The sequence below is a fragment of the Rhinoraja longicauda genome, chromosome 33, assembly GCF_053455715.1.
Source record: "Rhinoraja longicauda isolate Sanriku21f chromosome 33, sRhiLon1.1, whole genome shotgun sequence".
NCBI classification, from domain to species: domain Eukaryota; kingdom Metazoa; phylum Chordata; class Chondrichthyes; order Rajiformes; family Arhynchobatidae; genus Rhinoraja; species Rhinoraja longicauda.
Genome location: NC_135985.1, coordinates 20,465,804 through 20,493,634, shown reverse-complemented (window position 1 = coordinate 20,493,634; position 27,831 = coordinate 20,465,804). Strand labels below are relative to the sequence as shown.

General features: G+C 46.2%; 1 protein-coding gene across 4 annotated transcripts in view; it reads left to right on the top strand.

The window, feature by feature from the left end:
- Window positions 1–27,831, top strand: part of LOC144609075 (A-kinase anchor protein 13-like) — a 452,410-nt gene that overhangs the window by 97,115 nt on the left and 327,464 nt on the right. For 3 of the 4 annotated variants that reach the window (XM_078427427.1, XM_078427426.1, XM_078427425.1), the window contains exon 3: window positions 23,359–23,402. The exons of the other annotated variant lie outside the window; for it this stretch is intronic. In XM_078427427.1, coding sequence (XP_078283553.1) covers window positions 23,370–23,402 — 33 coding nt within the window. In that variant the 5' untranslated portion in view covers window positions 23,359–23,369. The remainder of the gene's footprint in view (window positions 1–23,358; window positions 23,403–27,831) is intronic. 4 annotated transcript variants of the gene reach the window in all.

The window sequence follows — 27,831 nt, the reverse complement described above, 5'->3', positions numbered from 1 at the left end:
ATTCAAAGTTGCATTTAAAATGTTGATGTGTTGTCTGCTTGGTTACAGTGCAATAGGATTTGAGTCGCTGCATCTGATGATACAGGCGGGTGGGTGTCCTTTGTGTCACTAAGCCACAACTGAAAGCAGGGGAAAAAAAGCATAAGCATTGATTTTGCTTGACATATATCTTCTGCTTATCAGGCAACACTTGTAAAATGCAACATAATCTCTAGTAGGAAGGTTCTGGTGTTGGTCCAAGTCTGGCGGCTGACTGTGTCTCACGTTCAATTGGATTTGACAAGCCATTCAACTTCAGGATCACTGCTGTCAGGTTTGGTTCTGTGCTCAGTGAGTGCCTCAGATAGTTGGGATTCACAGTGGTTGTGTAACAATAAAGATCACAGGGTAGAAATTGACCAGTGCCCTGGATGTTTATCCCCATCCGTCCTGCAACCCAAACCTTGCTTTGATCAAGGATATTTATGCGTTACTTCCAGCTAAAGGTTACTTCAAATAGTACTGACTGGAGCTCGACATAAGATGCTGGAGTAGCTCAATTGGACAGGCAGCATCTCTGGGTGGAAGGAACGGGTGATAGTTCGGGCCGAGACCCGTCTTCAGTCTGAAGAAGGGTCTCGACCCAAAACCTCAGTCTGAAGAAGGGCACAAAATGCTGGAGTAACAGGTCCAGGTTGCATCCCCAGTCAGTACTGTGTGCAGGAAGGAACTGCAGATGCTGGTTTACACCAAAGATGAACACAAAATGCTGGAGTAACTCAGCGGGGCAGGCAGTATCTCTCGAGAGTAGGAATGGGTGACATTTCGGGGTGAGACCCTTTTTCAGACTCAACCCAAAACGCCTCTCATTCCTTCTCTCCAGAGATACTGCCTGGCCCGCTGAGTTACTCCAGCATTTTGTGTTCATCTTTGGTGTAAACCAGCATCTGCAGTTCCTTCCTGCACACAGTACTGACTGGGGATGCAACCTGGACCTTTGTCCACCTTCCACTGTGTTGATACTCTGGCATGCAATCGATCAGGCACAGGTTCATGAACCACTCCCAACGATTTAACGACATTAGATTGGCTTGATTAGTTTAGAGATACTGTGCGGAAACAGACCCTTGGACCCAGCTTGTCCACGTTGGCCAGCGATCCCCAGACACTAGCACTGTCCTACACAATGGGGACAATTTATATTTCTTCCTACCGAAGCCAATTAACCTGCTGACCTGTACGTCTGAACCCGGAGCACTGGGGAAAAAGCACACGGTTACAGAGAGAACGTACATACTCCATACAGACAGCAGCCGTAGTCAGGATGGAACCCGGGTCTCTGGCGCTGTAAGGCAGCAACTCTACTGCGGTGCCACCATTGGACTATTAAGCTGCTGTGCTGCTGAACAAGATGTTAAACTGGGTGGCTCTCAGCTATGTGGAGAAGATTCCAAAGTCGTGTTGGAAATGGGAGATTTTGGGTGGTCTGACAAAAATAATTGCCCAATTATCTCACTGCCTCGCATCCATGCTTTGCTGTTTAATTATTGATTTATTTCATTTGCCTTTGGCAAAGCTAGCAGATGCAGTGACTGCGTTTGCAGTCGTCTACTAAAAGTGCTGCTCGGCGGTGAAGCCCTGGATTTGCAGCTGGGGATGGAGCAGCAATATCTTCCCAAGTCGGGGTGAAGGGCGGGTTGGAGTGGGGACCTGCAGATTATATTATTTCCATGCACAGACCCTTTGCAGCCATCCCCGTGGTCGTGGCCTCGTGTTTGGGAGATGCTGTCAGAATAGCCTGTGTATTAAAATATAATGCAGCGTGCCTATTTACAATACAGCGCCCACTTGGAAGAAGTGACTGGGACTGCCAAGTCCAATCTGTCTCCACCTATATCCTTCCTTTGTCCCGCCCCCCTGACATCAGTCTGAAGAAGAGTCTCGACCCGAAACGTCACCCATTCCTTCTCTCCTGAGATGCTGCCTGACCTGCTGAGTTACTCCAGCATTTTGTGAATAAATACCTTCGATGTAACCAGATACATATCTTTTGAAACAGCCACTGCAACACAGCCTGTCGTTCATTATATTAAGCAGCTGATTCTGAAGGACTTCCGAATCCAGTGGTTATTGAAAATACATTTAAATGCAAGTTTTTTTCCCCGCTCTTGTTGCTATACTTCATGGCTAATTTGTCTTAGCACAGAACATACAACAGTACAGCACAGAAACAGGCCCTTCAGCCCACGATGTCTGTAAGATTAATGGAGTCCCAAGGAACTGCAGATGCTGGTTTACGAAAAAGACAGTGCTGGAGTAATTCAGCAGATCAGGCCGCATCTCTGAAGAAAATGGAGAGGTGACATTTTGGGCCGGGATGCTTCTTCGGAATACATCGGTCTTCCATGACATTAGTGCATGAAGGCGTAAGAGAGTCCAACTTGCTCTGGTAGGAAGCTGTTGAAGGCATGGGAGAGGAGAGCACACATTCTTGCCATTGAGGGCGTGCAGCGTAGGTTTACTAGGTTAATTCCCGGAATGGCAGGACTATCATATGTTGAAAGACTGGAGCGACTAGGCTTGTATACACTGGAATTTAGAAGGATGAGAGGAGAACTTATCGAAACGTATAAGATTATTAAGGGGTTGAACACGTTAGAGGCAGGAAACATGTTCCCAATGTTGGGGAAGTCCAGAACAAGGGGCCACAGTTTAAGAATAATGGGTAGGCCATTTAGTACTGAGATGTGGAAAAACTTTTTCAGTCAGAGAGTTGTGAATCTGTGGAATTCTCTGCCTCAGAAGGCAGTGGAGGCCAATTCTCTGAATGCATTCAAGAGAGAGCTGGATAGAGCTCTTAAGGATAGCAGAGTCAGTGGGTACAGTGGGTATGGGGAGAAGGCAGGAACGGGGTACTGATTGAGAATGATCAGCCATGATCACATTGAATGGCGGTGCTGGCTCGAAGGGCTGAATGGCCTCCTCCTGCACCTATTGTCTATTGTCTATGATGGGGAGGTGAAATGGAAGCAGTGTGCCTCTGGCCACCAGAACCGTAGCACTTTTGTCACAATCTCCCTTGTGGAGCCGCCTTGGATCCAGCACTGTCAAACTAGAAACCGGCAAAACCTGGTTGAAGAGAATGCAGTGGAAGTAGGTTTAGAACATGGACACAAAATGGTGGAGTAACTCAGGCGGCATCTCTGGAGAGAAGGGATGGGTGGCGTTTCGTGTCGAGGCCCCTCTTCAGACTTTTATAACATCGCCTCGTGTTGAAAGTATAAAACTGGGCGACACAAGGCGACGAATCAAACTGGTGGATCAGTGGGTAATTCATTATATTTTTGCTTAAGCGTGGAATAATTAACACTTGGATTGGTTATCCTGCTCCAGAAGTGGAAACAAAGCGCCAAAGTCATTTCAGGCTCATAAGAATTCCATGCGGGTGCCACATATGTTCAGTCAAGATGGATGGATAGAATAGTGTTTGCATTCCATTTATCCGTGCTGTGTGGCTCCGCTCATTACACAATGCTTTGAGGCTATTTGGAACAAAAGCAGTTCAACAAAAATTCTGCCTTAGTTAATGAACGTTATAAATTACTGAGGTGGTAGGAAGAAGTTAAATTGAGAATTGCTTCCCCTTTCTTCCAGCTGGGCCCCAAAGGGATGGCTTCTGGTTGAAATATTGAGTAAATCTTTCCACAGCAGAGTCTAAAGCACTTCGGAATAAAACCACGCACACTGGCCAATTTGAAGCTTTTCACATCCCAGTTTGTGTGGTATAATACAATAATACTAGGTGCAATGTCCGGAAATCTAGTTTGGTTCTGCTTCATTTGGTTGTTAATCAGTGTTGCCAAGTGGCTGGGGTTGGGGCAGCAGCTGTTTCAATACATTTAATCACTTCAGTCACCATTGGCAGAGGGAGTCACGGAGGTTTTTTAGTTAATTAGAAGCAAGTTGTGGGCTTTTTTTGGGGGATGAGAGGAAGCAAATCGCTTCATTTTTAGCTTGAACTCATCAAAAAAAAAGTTAGCCTTAACAAGAACAGTTGATGCCAGCTGCAATTCAAATTGAATGGTTGAATTATTTGACAGGGCAGGTCTTCCCCAGATTATGCACGTCCACTTTGCGTAAAGCCCAGAACATGAATGAGCGTCTCAGGGACAGGCTAGATGGATTTGCCAGCTGCTGTGGGGCTGCAGAGGACTGTCTTTTAGTTTAATTTGGAGATACAGTGCAGAACCAGGCCCTTCGGTCCACCGAGTCCACGCCCATAGCATTCCCCGCACACGAGCACTCGGGACAAATTACAATTTTTACTGAAGCCAATTAACCTACAAACCTGTACGCCTTTGGAGTGTGGGAGGAGACCAGAGCCCTGGAGAAAACGCACGGTAGCGCAGCGGTAAAGTTGCTGCTTTACAGCGAATGCAGCGCCGGAGACTCAGGTTCGATCCTGACTACGGGTGCTGCACTGTAAGGAGTTTGTACGTTCTCCCCGTGACCTGCGTGGGTTTTCTCCGAGATCTTCCGTTTCCTCCCACACTCCAAAGACGTACAGGTATGTAGGTTAATTGGCTGGGTAAATGTAAAAATTGTCCCGAGTGGGTGTAGGATAGTGTTAATGTACGGGGATCGCTGGGCGGCACGGACTTGGTGGGCCGGAAAGGCCTGTTTCCCGGCTGTATATATATGATATGATATGATATGATAACCTGTACGCCTTTGGAGTGTGGGAGGGGACCAGAGCCCTGGAGAAAACCCACACGGTCACTGGGCGAACGTACAAATTCCATGCAGACAGCACCCCGAGTCAGGATTGTACCCATGTCTCTGGTGCTGTAAGGCAGCAACTTTACCGCTGCACCACCCTTTGGGACTTGTACTGTCCTTGACAAGTTTTTCCACCCCGGGAAAATACATTCTATTTAACATGTTGGAGTCCATTTTGCGAATCCAATATAGAGATTTGCCATTTGGGCCAGCAGCAGTGTCCTGTTTAAAGCCTTCAATAAGGTGATTAACCTATAATAACCTTATTAACAATAGACAATAGACAATAGGTGCAGGAGGAGGCCATTTGGCCCTTCGAGCCAGCACCGCCATTCAATGTGATCATGGCTGATCATTCTCAATCAGTACCCCGTTCCTGCCTTCTCCCCATACCCCCTGACTCCGCTATCCTTAAGAGCTCTATCTAGCTCTCTCTTGAATGCATTCATAGAATTGGCCTCCACTGCCTTCTGAGGTAGAGAATTCCACAGATTCACAACTCTCTGACTGAAAAGGTTTTTCCTCATCTCAGTTCTAAATGGCCTACCCCTTATTCTTAAACTGTGGCCCTTTCTAGATGCAGTAAGATCTTTGTTAAGGAATAATTTGGCAAAGCTGGTGGACCTGGTGCCTCAGTGTCAGAGACCCAGACTCAACACTGAGCTCAGGTACTATCTATTTTGAGTTTGTACGTTCTCCCTGTGGCCTTGTGGAGATCCACACCTTGGGATTTGTCCGATTTTCAAGAGGTGTGCGGGCTTGACGGTTAATTGCTCTCTTTAAAATTGCCGCTAGTATGTAGGGAGTGGATGACGAGGTGGGACAACATAGAACTAGTGTGAAGGGGTGATCAATCGAAACGTCATCCATTCCTTCTCTCCAGAGATGTCGCCTGACCCGCTGAGTTACCCCAGCCAGCACTTTGTGTCTATCTATCATAGTCTAGTGTACTTAGAAAAGCGGACAATTTGTGTATTTATTTCTGTTGTTCTTGAATCAAAAATCCCTGTAATGCTACAGCAAGTAAAAATATAATTGTTCTGGTGCATGTGATAAAAATAGACACACTTGATCTTGATATAGATATACATCATGGTGAGCTGGGATCAGTTGGGCTGAACAGTCTGTTATTCGTTTTAGTTTAGAGATGCAGCATGGAAACAGACCCTTCGGCCTACTGGGTCCATGACGGCCAGCAATCCCCATACACGAGCGCTATCGGACACTCTAGGGACTGTTTACAATTTTTCCCGAAGCTACAAACCTGTACGTCTTTGGAGCGTTGGAGGAAACTCCATGACCTGCAGTAAACCCACAAAGGTCCCGGGGAGAACGTACAAACTCCGTACAGACAGCACCCTTGGTTGGGGCCATGAGAGCTGTGAGGCAGCAACTCTACAGCCATGTCACTGAGTCACTCTGTTGTACAGCACAACACAGAATCTAAAGTCTTCGTGATTTACGAAAGGGATATGTTCCAGGAAACGGACAAATAATTTTACAAACGGGTTGGGTGAAAGACATTTTGGAAATGTTGGCATTTTATACTCGCAGTGCAAGAGAATGGCACATGATGGTAAGAAAATAGAAACATATATTGAGGATATCCCATTCCCCAATGGGTCAATGTTGTTCTAGTGCATGTTTTCAAATTGAGAGACATCTATATCATGTTTCTCATCGCATATCAGGATGGGAATGTAATTGCTGGCTGCTTTTACATTCAACTTGCGTTTCGCTGTGAGAGGGAAGATTTAGATTTAAATTTAGAGATACAGCGCAGAAACAGGCCCTTCGGCCCATCGGGTCCGCGCCGCCCAGCGATCCCCGCACACACTAACACTATCCTACACCCACTAGGAACAATTTTTTACATTTGCCCAGCTAATTAACCTACATACCTGTACGTCTTTGGAGTGTGGGAGGAAACCGAAGATCTCGGAGAAAACCCACGCAGGTCACGGGGAGAACGTACAATCTCCGTACAGACGGCGCCCATAGTCAGGATCGAACCCGAGTCTCCGGCGCTGCATTCGCTGTAAGGCAGCAACTCTACCGCTGCGCCACCATGCCGCCAAGGAGTCGTCAGAAGACGCAGTGTGATCAGAATATGTATTGATAAGATTCTGATTATTTCTGCACACACCTCAACTGTTCTTTAATAGATTGTCCGCTCCTGGTAAAATGCGAATTGTTCTAAGATAAAATGAATCCACATTTTTAAAAAGTTCGTCTTTGCTCATTTAACATGAATGACAACAGTGGCACAGCGGTAGAGTTGCTGCTTTACTCCGCCAAAGACCCGTGTTCGATCCTGATTACGGGTGCTGTCTGTACGGAGTTTGCACGTTCTCCCCCGTGACCTGCGTGGGTTTCCTCCGAGATCTTTGGTTTCCTCCCACGCTGTAAAGACGTAGATTTTCCCTATTGTACGTAGGGTTGTGTTAATGTGCGGGGATTGCTGGTCGGTGGGCCTGGGGCCTGTTTCCGCGCTGTATTTCTATAAACTAAATGATAAAAAATGCAAGCAGCAAATGAACCTTTCTGAATTCTCTGTGACCCAGGCTTTTACAAATTGCAAGCGTAAATGTTTTTAATTTAGCAGCTGTTTTGTGACTTTCCTGTTAACAAAAACATGCGAGAAGATAGGAGAAGAGTCAAACGAAGCATCCTGTTTCTCCTTTCCTTGACCCAGCATTTTCTGTTTTTATCTCGGATTTCTAGCTTCTGCAGGTTTTGATTTTCATACGAAAATGGTGTGGACTGAAAGTGAGAGAGAGTATAGCTCTCAGGGCTAACGGAATCGAGGGATATGGGGAGAAACGAGGAAGAGGGGACTGATTCTGGATGATCAGCCATGATCATATTGAATGGCGGTGCTGGCTCATAGGGCCGAATGGCCTACTCCTGCACCCATTTTCTATGTTTCTAGTACTATGTTTCTAAGTGTATACTTGCACACGTGTCTGTGAGGCAGTTGGCATGTGGACCATGCAGAGAAGGGCATTTCACAAAGAAAACCAAATAAGTTTGACATTATTTTGCCAGGAAGCGTCTTGCATCTGGGGCAACCTGGTATTGCCTGCTTTTTGATTCGGCCGTGTTCCTGCCAGGAACCTTTGACTTCATAGATTTGGACTGCAGTTTTAATTGATACCATGGTGTCATCGTGTAGAAAGGGATAATGTGGAAGCAAGAAACTACAGGTGCTGGTTTACAAAAAGAGACACATAATGCTGGGGTAACTCATTGGATCGGGCAATATTGGAGAACATGGATAGGTGGCGTTTAAGGACAGGATCCAAATCTTCGTCTATCTATGTTATTTCCAGTTGTGATGCCTATCCTGCTGAGCAACCCCACATCTCTCTGTTGTAGAATGGGATAACATTTGAGATGAAAATTACCTTCAATTTTAAGCCCTGATATCCTTTTATTGGATGATTTATTAATTTGGATATTGCAAGCTCTTCAATAACATTTGTAGGAAGGAACTGCAGATGCTGGTTTACACCGAAGAAAGACGCAAAAGGTCGGAGTAACTCAGCAGGACAGACAGCATTGGATTGAAGGGATGGGTGACGCTTCGGGTCGAGACCCTTCTTCAGACTCTCTGGCATTTTGTGTCTAACTTCAATAGCATGTTGGTCTCACACATGAGCTATGACAATAATCCAGCATTGTGGTGATGCAATGTTGTCTTTCCAAACATTTGTTATTTCTGGAAAGAAGTTTTGATGTGAAGCAAAAGGACAGATGAACGACGGTTCAATGCACGGGTCTGCAAAGCAAATTTGCAAAAGATAAGGATCTCAGCATGCTTGGATAACTTTGCATTATTGTTCACCGATCCTGGAAGAGTTACAGCAGAGCCCGCTGTCTTTCCCCCGCTCTCCCCCCCCCCCTCCTGCTCTCTCCCCCCCCCCCCCCCCGCTCCCCCCCGCTCTCTTCCCTCCCCCCACCGCTCTCTTCCCCCCCCCCCGTTCTCCCCCCCCCTCCGCTCTCTTCCTCCCCCTGGCTCTCTTTCCCTCCTTCCCTCCCCCCTCTCTGGAGTAACTCAGCGGGACAGACGGCATCTCTGGAAAGAGGGAATTTGTGTCATTTCAGGTTGAGATCCTTCTTCAGATTTCAGACTTCAGCCTGAAGAAGGGTCTCGACCCGAAACGTCACCCGTTCCTTCTCTCCAGAGATGCTGCCTGTCCCAGCTTTTTGTGTCTATCTGCACTTTTCAATGTTCTAACTCGTCGGCAGTGAATTCTGCTTCTATTACCTGACCCTGATCGAACTGTGGCAATTGTATTTTGTCAACCGTGTATTTTTCTTTAAGGAGGGCCTTTTCAAATGAGGTTATTCAGTATAGGTGCTAAGTTGTTATATTTCAGTGTGGGTATTTATTGGAATGCGCCCATCCCTGATGTGACTAGGCCACCTGATGGCAATTCAGATGAGGAAAAGATCGGGCAACAATGGATGGAGATCACTGTCCTGATGTGTGGAATCTGGAGGTGTGCGTTTTCACACTTCTGTCCTGATGGGAGAGGGGAATAGAGGGAGTGACCGGGGTGAGACTCGGCTTGATTTCGCTGGTGGCCTTGCCGAGGCAGTGTGAAGTGTGGATGGAGCCAATGGAAGGGAGGTTGTATGGGCAGGTAAATATCTAAGATTCAGCACTCTGTGGAAAAAGTCTGCAGAAGGGTCTCGACCCAAAACGTCACCCATTCCTTCTCTCCAGAGATGCAGCCTGTCCCGCTGAGTTAATCCAGCACTTAGTGTCAATCTTTAGAGTTAAATGCTTATTGTTTATTCAATGTCAGCGCCAATTCTATTTCGATAAATTAACGTCTAAAAGTTATTGCATTTGCCTATACTATTTATTATCATTGTAGTTTATTATTTTAACGTATACCAAGTTCCAGTGAAAAACCTTTCCTTTGCGTGCTATCCAAAGAAAAGACTACACATGACTATGCATATCTGCTAATGTTTTCCCAATGGTTACCATTGTAACCTTCAAAATGAGCCAGAAATAACAGATGAACTATTTGAACTGTGCATTGATTACTCCTGATGTGGCGCACGCTATGGCTAAAGACAAAGGTGGCATTGATGAGCTCAGAACCTGTGCACTTGAACTTGCCTGCACATGGATGCAGGTCTTTCATAATAATAGCACCAATTTGCTGCAATTTCATTAAGGTTATCACACAAACCATAACATTCATCCTTAACTTGCACTAATTTGAGGGCTGGTCTCCTCCATGCCACTTTGGTTGAACCAGATTGTCCAATTATTCATGAACTTTTAAGTTCTACCTTATCCCGTACCTTCTGAAAGTCTATCACTAGGACCAATCTATATTCACTTCCATTACAATATGTGCCTCATGTTCTGTCTCTTGCCAACCACTGCTGAAATCCTCAAGTATTCAGTCCAATACCTCCAGGCTTGACTACTACAGTGGTCCCCAGGTGATTTTTCTTCATCGTGTAGTCATCTACTGCACAGCGTGAGTCATAGACATATCGTCATGCAGTGTGGAAACAGGCTCTTCGGCCCAACTTGCCCAAATTGGCCAACATATCCCATCTACATGTGTCCCACCTGCCTATTCCTATTAGGTATTTCCCCCCCTCACCTTAAGCCGTGTCCCCTCGTCCTTGATTTTGCTACCCTGGGGAAAAGACGTGCATTTACCATATCTATTCCTGTCATGATTTAATGCACTTTTATAAGATGCCCCTCCATACCCCGTGATCCAAGGAATAAAGTCCTAGTCTGCTCTATCTCTCCATATAGCATAGTCTTGGCAACATCCTTGCCAATCTTCTCTGCACACTTTCCAGCTTAGACATGAGTCTCCAAAGGGATATAGATCGGTTAAGTAAGTGCTCAATTGAATTATCATGTGGAGAAAATTATTGCAGCAGAATATGTTAAAAAAATTATACGTGTTGAGATATTGCAGAGCTCTGAAGAGCAAAATGGTCCGATTTAGAAACATAGAAAATAGGTGCAGGACGAGGCCATTTGGCCCTTTGAGCCAGCACCGCCATTCATTGTGATCATGGCTGATCATCCGCAATCAGTAACCCGTGCCTGCCTTCTCCCCATACCCCTTGATTCCGCTAGCCCCTCCATCTAACTCTTTTAAATTCATCCAGTGAATTGGCCTCCACTGCCTTGTGTGGCAGAGAATTCCACAAATTCACAACTCTGGGTGAACGATCAGAGGGCATGATTGGCAACAAGATAAGCTACAAGTGCAGCACGTAATCTGCAAACCTAATGGATTTGTTCTTTTAGTTTGGAGATACAGCGTGGTAATAAGCCCTTCGGCCCACCGAGTCTGTGGCGACCAGCGATCACCAATGTACATTAGTTCTATTTTATGCACCAGGGGCAACTTACAGTGGCCAATTAACCTACTAACCTGCACAACCTTGGAGTGTGGGAGAAAACCGGAGAACCCGGAGAAAGCCCTTGCAGTCACAGGGAGAACGTACAACTCCGTACAGACAGCACCCGTTGTCAGGATTGAACCCGGGTCTCTGGCACTGTAAGGCAGCAACTCTACCGCTGCTCCAATTGTTATTGTTTATTGTAAGGGGAATTGAGGTCATGGTTCCGTTACACAAGGGACGGTGAGACCGCATCAGGAACACTGTGTGCAGCATCACTATCCTTAAGAATGGGATGTGAATGTGTTGAAGCGGTTCAGAAATAGGTTTACGAGATTGCTCCTGAAATAGCTAGATTGCTTTGAAGAAAGGGTTTGGCAGGAGTTTCAAAGAATGAGAATGTACCTGATTAAAAAAAGTAAGACCAGGAGAGGTCTTGCCAAGGTGTGTCTTCCTGTGGGTGAATTTAGAACTGGGAGTTGCAGTCTAAAAATAAAGGGTTCCCCATCTGACGCACAGGCTGATTTTTTTTTTCTTCTTGTGTGGTACGATCTGTACTCTTTCTCAAATGATAGTGGAAGCAGAGTCTTTGAATATTTGTTTGCGGTAGAGGAAGGACATTGTTCACTGGTAAGGGGTTGTAAGATTGTCAGGGATAGAAAAGAACATGGAGCCGAGATTGGTTTGGAGATATAGCACAGAAACAGGTGTTTTGGCCTGCCGAGTCCGCGCCGACCAGCGATCCCCGCACATTAACACCACCCTACACACACACACTAGGGACAATTTACAATTTTACCAAGCCTAATTAGCCTGCAAACCTGTACGTCTTTGGAGTGTGGGAGAAAACGAGAAAACCGGAGCACCCGGAGAGAGCCCATGCAGGTCGTGGGGAGAACGTACAAACTGTGTGCAGATAGCACCTGTTCAATAGTCAATAGTCAATTTATTTGTCACATACACATAAATGTGCAGTGAAATGAAAAATGACCCGCAGTTCAACAATAAGACCAATAAAAATAAGCAATAAAAATATGCAATAACATGCACAATCATAAACCAACACCAAACAAAAGAAACATCCATCACAGTGAGTCTCCTCCAGTCACCTCCTCACTGTGATGGAAGGCCAGAATGTCTTTTTCTCTTCCCCTGCCGTCTTCTCCCGCGGTCAGGCTGTTGGAGTTGCCACATCGGGGAGGTCGGGGCCCCGACATTGAAGCGCCGCGCCGGACGGTGAAAGGTCCGCGGCGGGCCGACCCAAGCCCCACAATTCGGGGCGGGCGAAGACGCTGCCGCTGCCGGAGCTCCCGATGTCGGCCACCACCCAGGGGCCTGCGGGCTTCCGACGTCCAGGTGGCCCGCGCCGGAGCCTCCGGAGACGAGTCGCAGCCTCTCCCGCACCATCCGAAGGCAGCCAGCACCGCAGGTGGTGAGTCCGGGCCGCGATTGTCAGGATCGAACCCTGGACGCTGGCGTTATAAGGCAGCAACTCTACCGTTGCACCACCTGAGGTTGTAGTCAGATTGGCCAGTTGCATTAAGGAACTGAGTGATGGTCGTCTCCACCTAACGTATCTTCAAGCCAAAGCAGCATGTCTGAACCCAAACCACAATAAACACAGGCCTTTGCCGCCATAGCCATGTCAGTGTGTTATCAAGAAAATACTAGGGGTAAAAATTGGGGTAATATGTCCAATGTGTTGCCAGGTAAAACGAGGCAAAATACAAAATATTCAGGTTCAAAGCAGCTGACTCTAAAGGATGTCAAATCCTCCCGTGTACATTAGAAGTCTTTCACAGCTGTTGAAAATAACCCCACTGAGGTTCCTTCTCCTACTTCCTCATTTTTGTTTTTCCATGGAGTTCCCAGTAGGTCAGCCTCGAGCCACAGCTGACAGTTTGCTGGGGTATCACCTTTCCCTACGTGACCTTGCACTTGAGGGGAACAGGCCAATTTCCTTCACCTTTCCTCATAACTTAAATTCTTCAGCTTTGGAGTAATAGTTTTGTTTGACTCTGATTGCAAGGCCGACGTTCCTCGCCCACCCTGAACTGTCCTTGAACTGAAAGCCTCATCGCACCAATTCAGAGGCAAGGAAGATATCGGCCAAATTTTGCTCTCGTCCGGAGTCTCAAATGGGCTTGATTGTGTAAGGATGGTGTGGATCCTTCCCGAAAGAACATATGGATTTTTGATAACAATCCCATAATGGATTATTTTGTTAAAATTCCAGAATTTGCTTAATTAAGTGAATTTAAATTCATCAGCAGCTGTGGTGGGATTTGGACGTCTCTCAGGATCATCCTTCCCGTTCCCTGGAATCTTAGTCCAACAACAACCACTTTGCAATCGCAGCGCAATATGTGATCCATCTGTACACTTTGCAGGTGCGGACACGTGCATGCCCAGTATATATGAGCATAATTAGTATAACCCCTGTCATGGATTCAATAGGTTATATCCATGCTCTGAATCAGCGCACATAACTGCACTATATTCCCATTTTCTGAGGCTTGAGCTGGTGGGTTGCCAATGTACACTCCCATCCTTGGTTTACCTTGGCCCTGTGGCCAAGTGTAGGCAGTCGAATCTTCACCGCAGACCGGAGAGCTGTGACCCCAGTGCATTAGGTCGGATGGTGGTGGAGGAGTCCTGGCAAGTCCACTGATTATAAGGAAGCCCGTTATTCTCCAATGTGGAGTTTTGGTTAACCTGGGCTACTCGTTGGTTTGGCAGGGAACTGGGAATATAATTTCTATGCCGCCTCTAGGCGTTGGATGGTTGCTGTGCAAAGAAAAATGTATGCAAGGTTTCGGTTTACTCCTGGCTGGCTTTCAGACTATCCAATCGTCGAATGGTCGAGTAATGCAAGAAAATAACTGCAGATGCTGGTACAAATCGAAGGTATTTATTTCACAAAATGCTGGAGTAACTCAGCAGCTCAGGCAGCATCTCAGGAGAGAAGGAATGGGTGACGTTTCGGGTCGAGACCCTTCTTCAGACTGATGTCGGGGGCGGGACAAAGGAAGGATATAGGTGGAGACAGGAAGATAGAGGGAGAACTGGGAAGGAGGAGGGGAAGAGAGGGACAGAGGAAATCGTAGAATGGTTGATGTTTGCCACAGACTTGGTCAAAGGCATGTTTCTACACTGCATAGATCTGACTCGAGAGGTCTAGGGATGAGCTTGGGCAACTCAAATCATTAGGTTCAATGCCTCCTGTAATTGAATAGAATAGCCATCTAGTGCCTTTAGTTTCCCGGCTCAGTGATTCAACAGGTAGTGCTGCTACTTCACAACTCCAAGGACCTGGGTGGGTCCAATCCTGACCTCCAGACCCATCCGTGTGGAGTTCACACTTCCCGCGATCACCTGGGTTTCGTGGCATGTGCGAGAGAGATGCAGGATGGTAGGTTGATTGTCCATTCTAAACTGCACCGTCTTTAGGTTTTAGTTTATATTAGTTTTCGAGATGCAGCATGGAAACAAATGGGTCCTTCGGCCCACCAAGTCCCCGCCGACCATCGATCGTCTCTACACTTGTCCTAACCTACGCACCAGGGCACATTTTTACAGAAGTCAATTAACCTTTGGAAGTCTTTGGAATGTGGGAGGAAATCAGAGCGCCCGAGGAAAACCCACGTGGGTTACGTTTTGAAGCTGAGAACCGAGACTACAAGTGCTGTCTCTGGAGCTATTCTGCAGCTCAAGCAGCATCTGTGGATGCAATAAGCTGATCAGTGTTTTTGATGGCGACCTTCATCAGGACTGAGAGTGTACGGGGGAGATGGCCAGTGTAGAGAGTTGAGAGTGAGGGGTGAGGCAGGTGCTGAATATGTCCCTTCTACATTCAGTCCTAATGCAGGGTTTCAACCTGAACCATCAACCTTCCTTCTGCCTCCACAGTGTAGACAATAGACAATAGACAATAGACAATAGGTGCAGGAGGAGGCCATCCGGCCCTTCGAGCCAGCACCGCCATTCAATGTGATCATGGCTGATCATTCTCAATCAGTACCCCGTTCCTGCCTTCTCCCCATACCCCCTGACTCCGCTATCCTTAAGAGCTCTATCTAGCTCTATGTAGTCTGACCCACGGAGTTAAATTTAACTCTGAGGCCGTTCCATTCACCCATCTGGTTTATATTTTCGGAGAAACCCATGATCTCCAGTTGTGACATGTTGCTCCTTCAAAGCTTAAAATTCTTGTTGCAAATTGTGGGATGGTTAAGTTTATCCAACCAATGCTCAGCTTGCCATTCAAAGACTTAAGAGCTTTATCTTATTTGAAAAGAAGTGTTGATTGTCAGCAGAAATATAAAAGCCTTCAAGGATGTTCATTGTATTTTGTTTTTCTCCTTTCTTTTTGCTAAATCCTTTATTTTCCTCCTCTTTGACTCTGTTGTGGTAAGTCTGGTTAAACAGAAGGCACTTGACTTTGAACTTGATTTTCGATCTAGTCTCAGCCAAGGCTGCCAATTTTAAAGTTATTCCTTTTTCATTAAATATAACCAAGTGGTTTAGCTGCACGATTGTTGGCTTTTGCCCTCGTTCCTTAATTGGCCTGTCTTCAACCCTAATTGTGGGCTTTAACGGGAGGAAGGCTTGCATCTGTATTACGTTTTTGGCTTCTGATCCTTTCAAAGCAGCTTCTAAGTCAATCTTTTTGAAGTGCAGTCGCATGGAATGCAATGTAGAATTAAAAGCCAATTTTGATATCGCAAAGCCTCCTAGAATGTTGGTCGTTAATGGGCAGATAATTTGCACTTGATATTGATGACTGTGGGTAAAGCTATCCATTATCCTGGACTAAATCTGCTGCTGTATATCACATTGTGAATGGCTCGATTGTAATCATGTCGTCTTTCTGCTGACCAAAAGCTTTTCACTGTACCTCAGTACATGTGACAATAAACTAAACTCAACTAAACGATGGAAGAACAAGGCACAGTGTACAGATACATGACAGGGGAATGACGTTTAGTGAAAGATTATGCTGGTGGCACTGTGGCGCAGCGGTACATTTGATGAATGACAGCGCTTGCAGCGCCAGAGACCCGGGTTCGATCCCGACTATGGGTGCCGTCTGTACGGAGTTTGTACGTTCTCCCTGTGACAGCGTGGGTTTTCTCCGAAATCTTTGGTTTCCTCCCACACTCCAAAGACATTGAGGTTTGTAGGTTAATTGGCTGGGTGTAAATTGTCCCTCTGGAGTGTGTGTCGGGTAGTGATAATGTGCGGAGGATTGTTGCTCGGTGGGCCGAAGGGCCTGTTTCGGTGCAGTGTCTCTGAATTAAACTAAACTAAACACCAGTAAAGTCCGATCAAAGGTAGTTTGTGGAGGGTACATGAGGTCTCTGTTTAATTTCTCATTGTGAAAGACCGTATAGCCATTAGTGCAACATTGCCTCAGTGCTGCACTGGAGCATCAGCTGAGATTTTGTTTTGAAAGTAGGACTTTAGACTTTCGCGATACAGCATGGAAACAGGCCCTTCGGCCCACCGAGCCTGTGCCGACAAGCGATCACCCCCGTACATTAACACAATCCTACCCACGAGAGACAATTTACAAGTTTTTACCAGAGCCAATTGATGTACTGACCTGGATATTTTTGGAGTGTGGGATCAAACTGGAGCACCCAGGGAAAGCCCACACGGTCATGGGGAAAATGTACAAGCTCCAAGCAGACAAGCTCCGGCACGGTGGCGCAGAGGTAGAGTTGCTGCCTTACAGCGAATGCAGCACCGGAGACTCAAGTTCGATCCTGACTACGGGCGCCGTCTGTACGGAGTTTGTACGTTCTCCCCGTGACCTGCGTGGGATTTCTCCGAGATCTTCGGTTTCCTCCCACACTCCAAAGACGTACAGGTATGTAGGTTAATTGGCTGCGTAAATGTAAAAATTGTCCCTAGTGCGTGTAGATAGTGTTAATGTGCGGGGATCGCTGGACGGTGCGGACCCGGTGGGCCGAAGGCCCTGTTTCCGCGCTGTATCTCTAAATCTAAATCTAAATCTAAATCTAAACACCCGTGGTCAGGATCGAACCCGGGTCTCTGGCGCTGTGAGTCAGCGACTCTACCACTGTGCCACCATGCCGGGTCTAGACCCCACACCTTCTGGCCCAGAGCCAAGCATGGTAAATGTGAGTCATAGCTCGTGCCATTACGTATGAAGCGACCTGATATTCCAATCTAGAACTGAGGTGATGCTGCACTTCGGATGAAAAACTATTTGGAGGACCTGTCTGTTTACTCGGATGGACCCGAGATCACATGGCATTTCTGGTCCGTCAAATTTTCGCTGTCGTTCTTTTGAGGTCCCTTCTCAACCAGAGAATAGACGAACCATATCTTCATTCTCATTTTAAATAGGTTGCCTTCTCGGAGCATTGCATTTGAAATTCTTAGCAAACATTAGGGGTTCGTATCTTGGAAGATGACTATGTACAAGAAAATAACTGCAGATGCTGGTACAAATCGAAGGTATTTATTCACAAAATTCTGGAGTAACTCAGCAGGTCAGGCAGCATCTCAGGAGAGAAGGAATGGGTGACGTTTCGGGTCGAGACCCATCTTCAGACTGATGTCAGGGGGGCAGGACAAAGGAAGGATATAGGTGGAGACAGGAAGATCGAGGGAGATCTGGGAAGGGGGAGGGGAAGAGAGGGACAGAGGAACTATCTAAAGTTGGAGAAGTCGATGTTCATACCACTGGACTGCAAGCTGCCCAGGCGAAATATGAGGTGCTGTTCCTCCAATTTCCGGTGGGCCTCACTATGGCACTGGAGGAGGCCCATGACAGAAAGGTCAGACTGGAAATGGGAGGGGGAGTTGAAGTGCTCGGCCACCGGGAGATCAGTTTGGCCAACGCGGACCGAGCGCAGGTGTTGAGCGAAGTGATCGCCGAGCCTGCGTTTGGTTTCGCCGATGTAAATAAGTTGACATCTGGAGCAGCGGATGCAATAGATGAGGTTGGAGGAGGTGCAGGTGAACCTCTGTCTCACCTGGAAAGACTGTTTGGGTCCTTGGATGGAGTTGAGGGGGGAGGTAAAGGGACAGGTGTTGCATCTCGTGCGGTTGCAGGGGAAAGTGCCCGGGGATGGGGTGGTTTGGGTAGGAAGGGACGAGTGGACCAGGGAGTTACGGAGGGAACGGTCTCTGCGGAACGCAGAGAGGGAAGGGGATTTATTTGGCTAATTTAGTTCACTGCTGGTTAATGGGCTTCCTCCCCTCCTCTTCACACACAAGGACATTGAAGGTGGATAGAATGCCGTTGAATATCATGGGTAAGTGGTTGGGTTCCTCACTTGGAGATGATCATTGCACTAGAGAAGATATGGCCAGTGGGATGGGAAGATATGGCCAGTGGTGGGGTCCCGTTTTTGGAAGAGGACTTGTGACCCGTGATGAACTGCTTCACAGTGGAGAGTGCGACCAAATGAGCAAAACATGTCTGCCTTCCAACGCATCATTATTCTGAGCATTGGAATGTGAAGATGTTTTCCAGGGACAAGGAAATGCTTGAGCCCAATGACATCTTGCCCAACCTTTTCTTAAGTGTTTGAGCATCATTCAATCTTTTTAACCTAGCCTCCTTCCAGGATGTCGCAGTACTTTGTCTACGCTATCTTTGGTCCATGAGGCTAGGTATTATTTCTCCCCTAGAGACACAAAGAACTGCAGATGCTGGATTACAAAGAAGATACAAAGTGCTGAAGTACCTCAGCGGGTCAGGCAGCATCCCTGCAGAGCATGGATCAGTGACGTTTTGGGACAAGACCCTTCTTCAGACTGATAGTGTAGAGAGTGGGGAAGAAAGATGGAAAAGGAGGGACACAGGACAAAGTATGTCGACATCGGCGAGGGGCTTTTTAATGGGCAGACGTTTGGAACAAAGGCCAGAGATAAGAATAGGCGGGTTTCCAGAAGGATCACGAACCAAAGCGTTACAGATCCATGATAGACACAAAATGCTGGAGTAACTCAGCGGGACAGGCAGCATCTGTGGAGAGAAGGAACGGGTGATGTTTCGGGTCGAGACCTTCAGACTGAGAGTCAGGGGAGGGGGAGATTTTGGGTCTCGACCCGAAACGTCACCCATTCCTACTCTCCAGAGATGATGCCTGTCCTGCTGAGTTACTCCAGCATTTTGAGTCTATCGTCGGTCTGGAACCACCAGCATCTGCAGATCCTTCCTACACGTTGCAGATCCATGTTTACCAGTGGTGCTGCCTGACCCACCGAGTTACTCCAGCACTTGTTCTTTCTCCTAAATGTCTCAGTGATGATAAAATAGTGATTGTGCTGGAATGATGCGATTATTCTGAGTTATTAGAGCGTGCCACGACTAAAGTGTAAGACCTTTTTAGCAGGAGTTGTTTCTCATGTTCCACGCGTATGACTGAAACCAAAATGTGGGCCAAAGCATTTAGGAAACAATTGTCAGGCCTGTTTTGTTGTTGTTGTTTGTGGCAAACTTCTGAGACAGAAGGATGATGAAGTGTAGCAATTCGTTTTGGCTAAGGCCACTGCATGTGAATCGCAAGTATTTTGTGCAAAAAGACATTCTTTGTGTATTCCAAATTGAGAGCACAAGTGAAAGTCAAGAAAGCTGCTACTTCCCTCATTAACCCCCCCTGTTTGCTTAACCTGTCATCCAAATGTATTTTGAAACACTCAAAGAGCATTTAATTACCATTCCTCTGCCTGCTAAATTATTCCTACTATTAATTGTTTCCAAATGATATTAAACGATATCAGGCAACTGAACCATCCTACCACAACTAGAGAGCAGTCCTGGATCACTATCTACCTCATTGGTGACCCTCGGCTATCTTTTATTGGACTTTACTGGCTTTATCTTGCACTAAACGTTGTTCCTTTATCATGTATCTGTACACTGTGAATGGGTCAATTGCAATCGTGTATTGTCTTTCCGCTGACTGGATAGCGCGCAACAAAAGCTTTTCACTGAACCTCTGTACATGTGACAATAATCTAAACTGAACTGAAGTTGTACTTCTCTTTTGTTTCAATGTGATTTCACTTTCTGGTCTTGGATTGTCATGTCAGAGGTTTAAAGCAAGTACATCGAATGGGCGATGGCATGAGTCCTGTGTTACAGTAGGACACCCCCAATGTGAGTCACAAGGCTGTTTGCCTTGATTTCCATTAAGAAATTCGCATTTGAGCCAGGGAAGGAAATCATGCAGACGCTGATAATAAAATCCTGACACTGCCTCTTATGTGAAGTTGAGGAAGCCATGTTTTGTTGACAGTGGCTGTTAACATTTTTATGAGCTGGGAGGAGGAGATTTGTAAATGATGAGGAGGGGAAAAGAAAGTTCTTCCATTGAGTCGTACATATATTTGACACTGCATAACAGTCTCTTAGACAACAGACAATAGGTGCAGGAATAGGCCATTCGGCCCTTCAAGCCAGCACCGCCATTCAATGTGATCATGGCTGATCATCCACAATCAGTACCCCATTCCTGCCCACTCCCCATACCCCCTGACTCGCTATTATTAACTCTATCTAACTCTCTCTTGAAAGCATCCAGAGAATTGGCCTCCACTGCCTTCTGAGGCAGAGAATTCCACGGATTTACAACTCTCTGAAAAGGTTTTTCCTCATCTCCGTTCTAAGTGGCCTACCCTCTCGTCTCTCTTGGCAGCCCTTAACACGAGCTTGGGTTGTGATTTAGCAGATATCCAGTGCCTCTTTGCTTACCTTCCCCCGTGATTGTCAGCACGGTGGCGCAGCGGTAGAACTGCTGCCTCAAAATGCCAGTGACCCAGATGTGTGGGAAGGAACTGCAGATGCTCGTTTAAACCAAAGATAGACACAAAAAGCTGGAGTAACTCAGCGGGTCAGGCAGCATCTCTGGAGAAAAGGAACAGGTGACGTTTTGGGTCGAGGACCTTCTTCAGGGACCCAGGTTTGATCGTGACTAGGTGGTGCTGTCTGTGCTAAGTTTGTACGTTCTCCCTGTGACTGTGTGGCTTTCTCCGGGGTTTCCTCCCACATTCCAAAGTCGTGCAGGTTTGTAGGTTAATTGGCTTCTGTAAATTGTCCCTGGTCTGTAAGATGCGGAAGCAGGATAACGTAGAACTAGTGTTTGAAGGAACTGCAGCTGCTGGTAAAAACCAAAGATAGACACAAAGTGCTGGAGTAAGTCAGCGGGTCAGGCAGCATCTCTGAAGAAAAAGGATGGGTGACGTTTTGGGTTGGAACCCTTCTTCAGGTGCTATTCTTCAGACTTCAGAACAATTAATCTAAAAGCCCACATGCCTTTGGAACGTGAGAGGAATCCGGATTGCCCGGAGCAAACCCACGTGGTCACAGAGTGAATGTGCAAACTCCACAAAGGCAGTGTAAGAAAATAACTGCAGATGCTGGTACAAATCGAAGGTATTTATTTCACAAAATGCTGGAGTAACTCAGCAGGTCAGGCAGCATCTCAGGAGAGAAGGAATGGGTGACGTTTCGGGTCGAGACCCTTCTTCAGTCTGAAGAAGGGTCTCGACCCGAAACGTCACCCATTCCTTCTCTCCTGAGATGCTGCCTGACCCGCTGAGTTACTCCAGCATTTTGTGAAATAAATACGGGTGATCGGTGTGGGCTGACAGGCCTGTTTGTTTCCACGCTGTATCCCTAAACTAAAACTAAGTCCATTGGATTCAGCAGATTGTGAAGGCAAATCTAGAATGTCCCAGTGGATATCGGCAACCCAAGCCTTTGATCTGTGATGACTTGGTTTCTCCATGCAATTTCCCCATCTTTTTTCCTTGTAAAAACCTAAAATATGAGCTTTTAACAAATTTTAATCATTCCACCGAACCCTCTCCCCGTAAACACAGGAAGATGTTTACTTTTAAAGGAGCCGTACTAATGTAAGATGGAAACATTACAGACCAGCCTGATTCTTTATATTTTTTTAGATTTAGAGATACAGCGCGGAAACAGGCCCTTCGGCCCACCGAGTCCGCGCCGCCCCGCGATCCCCACACATTAACACTATCCTACACACACCAGGGACAATTTTTACATTTACCCAGTCAATTAACCTACAAACCTGTACGTCTTTGGAGTGTGGGAGGAAACCGAAGGTCTCGGAGAAAACCCACGCAGGTCACGGGGAGAACATACAAACTCCGTACAGACGGCGCCTGTAGTCAGGATCGAACCTGAGTCTCCGGCGCTGCATTCGCTGTAAGGCAGCAACTCTACCGCTGTGCCACGGTGCCGCCCTTATATCAGTATTTGTTCATAATCTTTAACGGAGCCTCGTTTCAGGTTTATTATTGTCACGTGCACTGAGGCACAGTAAAAAAGTTTTGTTTTGTATCCAAACAGATATACCATGCATAGATGAAATCAGTTTAAACTTGTGTACAATAAATCAAAGAGGAAGATAGAGTGCAGAATATAGTTCTCAGCATTGTACCACATTTACTTGTTAGTTTAGTTCAGGGAGAAAGCATGGAAACGGGTCCTTCGGCCCACCGAGTCCATTTTGACCATCGATCACCCGCTCACACTAGTTCAATGCTATCCCACTTCCACATCCACTCCCAGCGCACAAATTACAGGGATCAATGAATCCAAAAGCCCACACGCCTTTGGAACGTGAGAGGAATCCGGATTGCCCGGAGAAAACCCACGTGGTCACAGAGTGAATGTGCAAACTCCACAAAGGCAGCCTCTACACGGGCAGCACCTGTGGTCAGGATCGAACCCGCTGGCGCTGTGAGGACGGCAACTCTACCACCAGTGCTGCCCTCGTGATTAGAACTGGGAGCCCTGGCAGGTTTTCTGTGTTCTCCAAACCTGATGATCCTGACCAAGTTTATTTAGTACTGTTGGGGTGAGGCCAATTAACCGGGCACACTTAGTACCTTCCATTCAGATGCCAAATCATTGCACCCATGTCAGAGCTAAGTGCTATTTATATTTTAGTCGTTCAAGGAAAACACAATGTTTGTAAAATATATAAAGAATTGACCCTGTTCCACATGTAGGAAAGTCGCGATGAAATTAACCAGGGAACATTTAAACTAGAAACAAGAATGTCATGCGGTCATAGTTTAAACCTTGTATTAAATTCCTAACCCATGTGTGATTTTATGGCTGAATATGTTACTGAGTAACTTTATGGCTTGAAAAATAACTTGCCATGTTTCCTCTTGTTACAGCAACCTCTGTCATGAAACTCTCACCAAATCAAGCACCATTGTATGTAAGTACGACCTACTTTGTTCAGAAAATAAAATATTCATTGTTTTTTGGAACAATTAATTCTTCCTTTACAAGCTTAGGTCGTAGATGGAGTTCATGTGGATGAAAAGTCTGTTAGACGATGTATTTAATCTCAGCTTTTTGCTACACCATCAAGTCAAAGGATTGACAATATCTTTCTGCTCACTGTTTGCTTCCCAAGTGAAATGAGACTTGGTATTTTTCAAACCTCAAGTGGGCATGAGCCCAAAGATTACTCTGACACAGAATTAGCACTGCCGTACTGATGGGCAGCACAATGGTAGCGTTGCTGTCTTACAGCACCAGAGACCCGGGTTCGATCCTGACTAGGGTTGCCAACTGTCCTATGTTAGCCGGGACATCCCGTATATTGGGCTAAATTGGTTTGTCCCATACGGCGCCGCCCTTGTCCCGTATTAGGCCCAGGGGGCACTGTAGGCCTGGACAGTGTAGGCCCGGAGACCTGGGCGCCGCCTAACGGAGGTTGTGTAGCATCCCGTCCCGAGCGGCTGCCATTGGTGGAGCAGGAGCACGTGGCCGCTGGCTGGGTGAGGTCACGTGGGGCGTGGGGCGGTGACGTCACCTTGTCCCTTATTTGGGAGTGAGATAGTGAGTCCCAGCCTACTCAATTTCTCAGTAGACAATAGACAATAGGTGCAGGAGTAGGCCATTCGGCCCTTCGAGCCAGCACTACCATTCAATATGATCATGGCTGATCATTCTCAATCAGTACCCCGTTCCTGCCTTCTCCCCATACCCCCTGACTCCGCTATCCTTAAGAGCTCTATCTAGCTCTCTCTTGAATGCATTCAGAGAATTGGCCTCCACTGCCTTCTGAGGCAGAGAATTCCACAGATTCACAACTCTCTGACTGAAAAAGTTTTTCCTCATCTCCGTCCTAAATGGCCTACCCCTTATTCTTAAACTGTGGCCCCTTGTTCTGGACTCCCCCAACATTGGGAACATGTTTCCTGCCTCTAACGTGTCCAACCCCTTAATAATCTTATACGTTTCGATAAGATCCCCTCTCATCCTTCTAAATTCCAGTGTATACAAGCCCAGTCAGCATGTTATTGAGCTATTGACTGTCTTGCATTCAGGCCAGTGCAGCGTTTGAGTCATCCTTCATGTTGGCAGTGCACAGTGATTAAAAGCAAAAGCAGGATTTGATTCTACTTTGTGGTGAGATGGGCGGGGATGGGCTCTTTCGGACCTTTGAACCCGATGGCACGTGACTAATTGCAGCATCTCTGTTGCAACCCCTGCTATAACTCATCATGGGCGAAGGATCTTGGCCAAATCCTTCCCTTTCTAAATCAAGCCTATCTGTTTAAGGTTTAAATAATGAACACTGTTGTGTGGTCGTGCTATCTGTTTATCCCTCCACCTCTTTCTGCATTCGAGCTGCGCAGTGTCTATGTCTCCAGGCTGGGATGTTTCACTCACGTGATCTGTGGTCACTCTGTTCTTGGCCAGTAGATGAAACTCAATGAGCAGTTATTGCATGCTGATGGGGGTTTAAGTTGGGGCGAATTACTGGAAAATGACATCCGTTTCATAAAAAGGATCAGAAGTTTTATTTCCAATAATCAACTGCAGCTTAAATTCCAGAAGACTTGCGACGCATACATTTAAATCTTCTCGGCCAAATCTGTTCTCTGCTTGCCTCTGTCGCTCTGAAGATTGTTATGTTGGACTCTGTCAGTTGGCAGTTGTTCTGGCCCAGAGGGCCAGCAATCCATCCCAAAGCTCACTAGTGAATGCACAAAGCTTTCAGCTGTTGACTCAACTCGCCAGGCTCTCTAAAGAGCTCCCACTTGCTCGTTTGCATTTGCATTCCACAGTATTGATGGCCAAAAGGCTGAGCTTGCTTCACCTGCCAATGTATTAACTGGAGACACTTCAAGGACAAATCTAGAGTTTTTTTGAGTTTATTCTGCAATGTGTTGGTCAATGAATTGACCAGCCTAGTGGGAAAATTAGCTGTGGCAAAATTAGTCGCCCTGGTGCAATTGTGCCAGGACCCAACTAGGTCTGGCTTACTGGTCACATAGAAACAGAAAATAGTGATCGAGAGCAGCTATTTTGTCTGACTTATTGAATGTATGTACAGCCTCCGCGAATGTCGGATGGAGTTTTGGAAGGAACATGTTTTGTATATTTTTATTTCTTGAATAAAGTATTTTTTGATAATATTTAAAAAAACTTTCTTCCTGTACTTGGTCGAGACACACATTGTAGTTCCCTGACTTCGGCCATCATCCATTAACTCCTTCCTGACCTGTAGAACTAGGTTCAAAGCCGATCTAGCTCCCTACTGAGCTGATGGCAGAAATGCACAATGACAAGACTGAGGAAGGGCCCCATCCTAAAACATTGCGTGTCCATGTTCTCTGCAAATGTTGCCTCACCTGTTGAGTTACTCTTTGGGCACTTTGTCTTTTTTTTTTGTAAACTAGCATCTGCAGTTCCTTGTGCAGACAGGAGTTTGGTTTTGCTCCATTTAGTAGAGAGTTCAAACATGTGAATGTTGTGTTGTTACCATTACTTGCTTTTGTTATTAATGACCAAAAATGAAGTTGAATAGTGTCACAAGGTATCCCTGTGGTATCCATGGAAAGACCAAAAACCTGTGGTGTTTCACTCATTGAAAATTAAAAAAATTGCAGCTACCGACTATTATGCAGCTATTATGTTTATTTGGACAGTTACATGGGTAGGAAAGGTTTAGAGGGATAGGGGCCAGATGTGGGCGAATGGGACTAGCTTAGTTAGGGCATCTTGGTCAGCATGGATGTTGCGCTGAAAGCCCTGTTTCCATGCTGTACGACTCCATGACTATCTCCACACCAACAGCAGATCATGACTGGGGCACCGAAGATACAAACAAAATGCTGGAGTAACTCAGCAGGACAGGCAGCATCTCTGAATGCGAAGGGAGGAACTGCAGATGCTGGTTTACACCAAAGATGAACACAAGATGCTGGAGTAACTACATGAGTGGGGTCAGTCATGGAGGCACTGAAATGCAGCCCTGTCCTGCCTTGGGACTGGTTTAGATGGGACATCTCCGTCAGCAAGGACGAGTTGGGCCGAAGAGTCTGTTTCCTTGCTGTGCGACTTCAAAGCTGAAATACAGAATCGGGCAAGATCCATAGAAAGAGAAACAAATAGAATACGTTTCTGCTCAGGAACTTTTAATAGCAAGTTTCTCTTCCCACAGATGCTGCCTGACCTGCAGATTTTTTCCAGCATCCCAGATTCCAACATCTGCTTTAAAAAAAATTTAATCAGAATATTGAGGGCGTGTTGCAGACTTAATGTCAACTGTTTCGCTTTCATATATGCTGCCTCACCTGCTGACTGTGCTGTTTATTGTTTGTTTCTCAGCAAACTGCCTATATACCTGAAATGAATTTGCAAAGATATGCTGTCGGTGTCATAGGTGATGAGTTGTATTCTCAAAAGGGGATTATTTTCTCAACCCCACTATTTCCACTGGTTTTAGTCTTTAATATATTATGTATCTGCAGCTGTTATTTCCCCTTTGAGGATCAGTATTTGGTTCGAGTTTATGATTAAGTAAATGGAGAACCATTCAGTCTGCATATTTGACTCATTGTTTTATAATCAGATGAAAAACCTTGAAATGTGTTGCATTTGAGAGCAAATTGAAAAGCGCACGTCACTTGTGCAAGTTTATAACATTCCTTCCTCACAGCGAGTGAACTATTAATGAAAACACTAAAAATAGCCCAAATCAGGAAAGAATCATTTTGAATTACGTGCTCAGGTTTTATTTAATGCCTCTTTATTCACTAACTTTTTTTGTCTTGGATCTCATTCTATACCTTTTTCTCTTGTGGCATGAGCACTGAAAATATTTGACCAAAGTAGGTACCAAGAAATACTATATTTCCAAGTATGCCTAGAAATTTGACTTCACTCTTATTCCATCACTAATAAGTGAAAGGGCAAATCAATGTGGCAGACATCTGACAACCTTCCTCGAAGAATGTGTTGTGGCGTTAAGAAATATTCGAGTAAGCCTTGGGCTGCCAACGAGATGGGGCAACTTGGGACAATTCACTATTTTTACCAAAGCCAATTAGCCTACAAACCTGCACATCTTTGGAGTTTGGGAGGAAACTGGAGCACCCGGAGAAAACCCAAGCAGGTCACGGGGAGAACGTACAAACTCGGTGCACACAGCACCCACAGTCAGGGTTGATCCTGGGTCTCTGGGAGTAAGGCAGTAACTCTTCTGCTGGCCACCGTACTGCCCTAGGAAGAGGAGAATAAGGAGAGGGGGAAATGTCATGGGTATCTCAGGAAGACCCCACTGAGGAGTCGGTGAGCTGCAGTGATCAGCTTACAACTGCCTCGCATTGTGCTGGGTCCTGCTGGCA